Source organism: Phaethon lepturus, unplaced genomic scaffold (assembly GCF_000687285.1).
Source record: "Phaethon lepturus isolate BGI_N335 unplaced genomic scaffold, ASM68728v1 scaffold13677, whole genome shotgun sequence".
Lineage (NCBI taxonomy): Eukaryota > Metazoa > Chordata > Aves > Phaethontiformes > Phaethontidae > Phaethon > Phaethon lepturus.
Window position 1 is genome coordinate 1 of NW_010551212.1, and position 6384 is coordinate 6384.

At 37.1% G+C, this 6384-nt stretch overlaps 1 protein-coding gene across 1 annotated transcript in view; it reads left to right on the forward strand.

The window, feature by feature from the left end:
* Nucleotides 1-380: 380 nt before the first annotated feature.
* The window catches only part of TSGA10 (testis specific, 10), a gene marked incomplete at both ends in the record, with an annotated part of 20167 nt that continues 14163 nt past the window's right edge, over nucleotides 381-6384 (forward strand). Inside the window, 7 exon segments of the mRNA XM_010290843.1 lie at nucleotides 381-447; nucleotides 450-545; nucleotides 1061-1212; nucleotides 1547-1720; nucleotides 1884-1961; nucleotides 4510-4661; nucleotides 6179-6294. Coding sequence (XP_010289145.1) covers nucleotides 381-447; nucleotides 450-545; nucleotides 1061-1212; nucleotides 1547-1720; nucleotides 1884-1961; nucleotides 4510-4661; nucleotides 6179-6294 — 835 coding nt within the window.

Below are 6384 nucleotides of genomic sequence, written 5' to 3' on the forward strand. Positions count from 1 at the left end.
TCTAATTTTCTCTCTGTATGACCTAATGAGACCCTTGTACTGTTCTTGAGTCGCCTGCCCCTTCTTCCAGAGGTGATAAATTCTCCTTTTTTCCCGGAGTCCCAGCAAAATCTCCCTGTTCAGCCAGGCCGATCGTCTTCCCCGCCAGCTCTTCTTACGGCACATGGGGACCGCCTGCTCCTGCGCCTTTAAGATTTCCTTCTTGAAGAATGTCCAGCCTTCCTGGACCCCTTTGCCCTTTAGGACTGTCTCCCAAGGGACTCTCTCAACCAGTGTCCTGAACAGGCTGAAGTCTGCCCTCTGGAAGTCCGTGGTAGTGGTTTTGCTGACCCTCCTCCTTACTTCACCAAGAAAGAATTATCTCATTTTTGCCTATACAGGTTATTTTACAAACAGAAGCTGAAATAAAGCAAGGGAAATCACCTTCCAGGCTTGATACCTTTATAAAGACTTGGAAGAGGACAGAGACTACTATAAAAGCGAGACTGAGAATTTCCTCAAGGTATTTAGAAACGCATTTTCAAGTCCTAAGCGAACCTCTACTTGTGGCAGCATGTCAAAAAAATTTTCATCCATCCAGGTGAGCTTGGAAAACACTTTGGAAGAGGAGGAATGTGTTTTTTAAAACATTGGTTTATCTTATGCTGAGTTACCAAAACCATAATCACAAGGAAGAAAAATGAATTCATTATATAAACAGGGATACATAAGATGAGAATGAGCAAATAATGTGAACTTAACTGCTGCTTTACACTGCATGCATGTATATCACTTTAAATGACTATTGACAACTGCTTGTATTAAGTAATTATTAACATGATTGTCAGTACCATTTTGAAAGACATTTGTTACTCAAAATAAATGTAAATTTTAGAAAATATTATGTATACCTGGACTCTAATTCTAAGAAATATATATGTACAGTCTTGACTGTCTGGAGGTTACTAGTTTGAAGGCTTATTAAATCTTTTATAGACTTTTCCAAACCAGATATAATAAAAAAGCATACCAAGTTTTATTTCTCTGCTTTAACCTTATATCACCTTATTCTTTAAGCGAGTGAGTTCTGATCCAGAAGTTTTGAAAATATTGAGACAATGTGAAGAACTTAAGTCAACACTGAAAAAATATGAGCGCCATGTGGCAGAAATTCAGGGTAACTTCAAAGTTTTAACAGCTGAGAGAGACAAAATTGACAATCTTTATAAACAGGTAATTGTATTTGTATTTGTATGATTAATTAAAATAACTTAAGGTGATGTGCAAGAAAAAAATCCTATTTTTGTTTTTTTGTAGAAAAAGAAAAATATGCAAAGCATTTGTTTAAAAAATAGAAAAAAAATTATGGGAATTCTGTGATTTGAATCTGTCAGTTAAATAGAAGTTCGTAAATGCTTTCCTGAATCAAAGAATATATGCACAAATCATTACTTCATCTTTGTTATTGCACAGTTTCTGGAACGTTCTGCCTTACCAACCATATGCTACAGTATTATATTACATTGTCTATTCCATATTTTTGTTATGCTGCTGTTTTTAAAAACAGGCACAGGAAGAGATTTCCCGACTTCGTCAGGAAGTTATCAAATGCCCCAGGACTCCTAAAAGCACTGTGACAGCTCAAGCTATGTTAAGACGTGTGGAGATAGAAAGGGATACAGCACTGTCAGATTTCCGAAGGATGACTACAGAACGTGATAGCCTCAGGGAGCAGTTAAAGGTTTGATTGTGCCCTCCCCCAGGTTATTTTAACATGAAAACTATTTAATAGTGTAATTAAAGTTGGTAAGGATTTCTATTCTAATCCTGAGAGTTAATTGCATTACATGTCTGTGGTGAGTTTAGACTTGTTCTATATGTGATTTTGCTGTTGTTTGATACAGATTTCCCAAGAAACTGCATTTAATGAAAAGGCTCATTTGCAACAGAGAATTGAAGAGCTAGAAACTACTATTCAAAATGTAAGGGAAAATAATTATTTATGTAATTGTAAATGTAATACAGATGATGTTCAGGGTTAATCCTACAGGACCAACCTGACTGCTTTCTATCAGGAAACAATAGGCGGAGAGCCCTGGATGTTACTTACTACGACTATAGCAAGGCTTTTAACACTGTTATCCAGAATGTTCTTGTATCCAGCTTAGGATGTTATGGTCTGGATGGGTGGGCAGCTAGATGGGGAAAATTCAATTGGATGGTCATTCTTATCAGTTAATTTGGCCTGGAGATTGTTAACATGGAGCACCACAGGGGGTTGTTCTGAGGCCTGTCCTGTTTAACATCTTTATCAGTGACCTGAAGGAGGCAACAGAATGCATGCTCATAAAGTTTGCAGGTGACACCAAATTAGGGAAAACTGTTGATATACTCAAGAGCAGGGCTGTCATCCACAGGGACCAAGACAGGTAGGAAGAATGGACAACAGGAACCTTGTGAAGTCCAACAACGATGAATGCCAAATTCTGAATTTGGGAAGAAGAGCCACTGGCAGCAATACAGGTTGGGGAGCAATGGGTTTGGGAGCAGCGCTGCTGAAAGCTCAGGCATTGGAGGCCCTGGTGTACAGCAAGCTGTACACGCGCCAGCAGTATGCTATGGTGGCAAAGGTGGCCAAGAGTGCCCTAGACTGTGTGAACAGGACACAGCCAGTAGCTCGAGGGAAGTGACTGTCCCCCTTTACTGAGCACTTGTTAGACCACATCTGGTACACACCGCATCCAGTTTTGCCACCACGGTATAAGAAACATATTGCCAAACTGGAGTGAGTTTAATGGAGTGCTTCCATGATACTTGGGGCTGGAACGCTTTCCCTATGAGAGGAGACTGGTGGAACTGGGCTTGTTCCACCTGGAGTAGAGGTGGCTTAAGGAGGACCTAAGTCCTGCCTGCCGGTACTCATCAAGAAGTCAGAAGCAGGCTTTTCACAGCAGTGCATGGTGGAAGGATGAGCAACAGTGGGTATCAGTTGAAATGAGAAGGGTTCAGGCTGAAGACAGGGAAATACTTCTTTCCTGTGAGGACAGTCAAGCAGTCCCCAGCCTTGGAGATTTTCAAGACCAGACTGGACAAAGTCCTGAGCAACCTGACCTCAGAGCTATCCCTGCTTTGAGTTTGAGTTTAGACTAGAGACCTCCTGGAGTCCATTCCAATGTGAATTATCTTACAATTAAGACCTGATATTCCAAAATCAACTGTAATTGTACTGTTCTGGCAAGTCCTATTTAATAGGACTATTTAAGTGGCTTGTGTGTGCATCTGTTTTGCTAACATATGGCACTAAAATAGAAAATGAAAACATTAATACAATTAATATAAATCTTAAATGTATTTACAATCTTGGTAGAACTTGATTTTTAAATAGATTAACATTGATTTCTGTAGTGTGTCTTTTTTCTAGATCTTGTGGTTATAAATTCTGGTTAATTTTCTTTTTCCCCCTCAGCCTTTTAAATCCTACCAAGCTTATAAGTATAGTTCCAAGGATCATAATATTAAACTGAGTGCATTTGTGATGAACAATACACTGTAGGCTTAAATAGCTCTAAGTACTCTGAGTAGTAAATTAGCTTTAATCACATGCTTGGCATATGAGGTGTAGTGAATATGTCCTGTTTTATGTACATGGTCTTATTTCTTCAGTTCATTTGGTACCCTTTTGAGGGCGATACATCAATACGAAATTTCTGGCACTAGTACTAAAAAAGTTACTGCGTACCAGAGGCTTACTGACTTGCTCTTTAGAGGTCTGACCTTTGATTATAGTAACAAAGAAATTAGTACTGAAAGAATCAGTAAATGAGGAGAGGGATGAAGTGAGAATTTTTTACCTTAAAAGAGCTGTTTCAAATAATTTAGAAAGGACAGTTATTTGAATGTTAAGCGTAAGTATTTTAATAAAGAAACTCATCCTTCTTTAAACTGGAGATTTCAAACTAGCTTTGCCGGAGTCTGTGCAAGATGTTTTGAACCTGTTCTTTGTTCTAGGTACAGACCTAAGGGCCTCATGGTGGTAACTTGGTCATAGAAGTGCTTTATGCAAGTGTTTTACAGTGATTTCTCCATCCATTTATCAGCGTAGCCATATAACTTAGTAGAGGCCTAAAGCCATCACTGTTAGTGTTATATCCTGAACTGGGATTTCTCCCTTCATACACCCATAATAATGTTATTTTGCACTGAAAACTTTTAGTGTTGATCAATGCCAAACATTTTTGCACTTGGGCATAATTACCAACCTAAAATTTACATTAATAAATTTAAATATTCCTAGAGATCTGAAAGACAGGAAATTGATTGTCCTTCAAAGGAAGTGAAAATCACATTTCAGCTCTTTGCCAAGTACCTTCAGTAGCCTTGGATTCAGGTCCTGAGTAAATGAGATACTCGGACATTTCTTCTTCAGTAAAATATTTTTGCTAAAAACAGAGTAGAATTTGAATTATTAGGATAAATTCTATATATAAATCAGGTTTTTTTATGGCTTTTAATGTTTAATTATATTCATAGTTAGGTAGTGAACGGCTAGACCAGAAGTCCAAAGTGGCACTAATGAAAGACACCATTGATTCTCTGGAAACTGAGATGAAAAGATTGGCAAGAAGAGCACTGGACTCTGAAACTGAGCTGAGCCGACAGGAAGCTGAATATGTTTCACTTAGGTAAGAAAAAGTATATAATTGCCTGTTGTGGTTTAGCCCCAGCTAGCAAGTGGGGTTAAAATCCAAAAAACATCACTATACCAGCCATTGGAAGAAAAAACAACTGTATCCCAGCTAAAACCAGGACATTGCCTTAGTTTGATGAGTAATGTCAGCCTATGCTCATTGGTTTTCATAACTTTTATATAGCTCAAAAGGAAGGAATTTACTGATAGTTGGTCTTATAAGCCATGCTTCTTTTTGGAATGAAGTTGTTTTCCTTGTTGCTTATTTATATGTAAATGTTCTTGGCTTGATGATATTATGATACGCTGGAAACCATCTTCAGTGAAAAAGTAAAATTCATTCTGACTTAGACTTAGGAGCTTTCTATTAGAGGCTGCAGGGATTGATTTTTTTTTTTTTGTAAATTGCATATCAATTAAAATTATTTTTCATTGTTTATTGTTTTTATAGAGGCAAGCAAACACGCATAAACTAATGAGTGTCATGTGTAGTTAGTTTCAAACATCCTTTTCTTAGTCTTGGAGCTTTGTCATAAGAGAAAATAAACCTGAAGCCTTGCATAGCGTTTATGGCCTGCTGCTCAACTGGAGTTCTTAACCATGTTCAGAAGCATGTAGTGGGACTAGATTCAATCAAAGCCTTTAGGGAAGAAAGCACAGGTCAGTTAGTGCAAGATAAAAATGGATAATTTTACTGACTGGAGGGAAAGATCAATCACATGTGAAGTTTGTGTGGAGCGATACGATGGATTAGACCATAGACTGAACTAGGCTGCAGAGTGAACAAACTGCAAGAGAAGATACTGCAACTTTTTCCTCTTATATTCCTTAAATATAATTCAGTTAGGCAAACACTCTCCTAAACCTATGTGTCCTTACAAAGGACTGGTGTAGTCAACACATAGGTGTTGTAGTTTTTTGTTGGATTTTGATTGGTGGGAATGCTGGGTGCTAGCATGCAATATTGTGTTAGCCCACAATACCTTTCTAAGGATACTGTGATTTCTAAAATAACATTAAATCCTTTGCAAATCCAGTCCTGAGTTATTGCTGCTTTATAATAAGTTGTCAGATTTATGAATACTGTGGAAATTGAGTTGTTGAAGATTAGCTGCTGCTACTAAAATATCTTTTTCTTTCCCCCTGCAAACCAGGCTGATGGTTCTCTTCAACAGTTTGAGAATCATTAATATTACTACATGATTTGAATGTATGACTTGGGTATAATTTCAAATAGGTCAGGCATTCCAATGTGTGTCCCAACTGATGATTTTTATTTTAATAATTTTTGAGAAATTTTTATGCCCACATATTGTAAAGAATTCTTCTTACTTTTTGGTGATTCTTTGGAGGATTATTCAGAGATTAAGGTTAACATTAATAAAATATCACAAATAGTCTAAAATATACAGAAGCTTGTTCCTAACTTTTGCAATTTTAGTGACGTTTCAAAAAGGAAAAAAAAATATAAAAACATCTGAATTCTCCTGTTTAATATTTCTGTTTTTCCAGTTTATTGAATGAAAAGACAGAAGAGAGACTTTCAGAGACTCAGCAAAGCCTTGTTAAGAAAAAATACGAAATGCAACTTACCCAAGAGAAAATTATGCTGTTGAATGAAAAAATTGGTGAGTGACAGATACAACTTTTGTAATGCAATAGGCTAGTTGTTATATTGCTGCTTCTTTCTTTTTTTTTTCTTATGGGTTGAAAGAAAG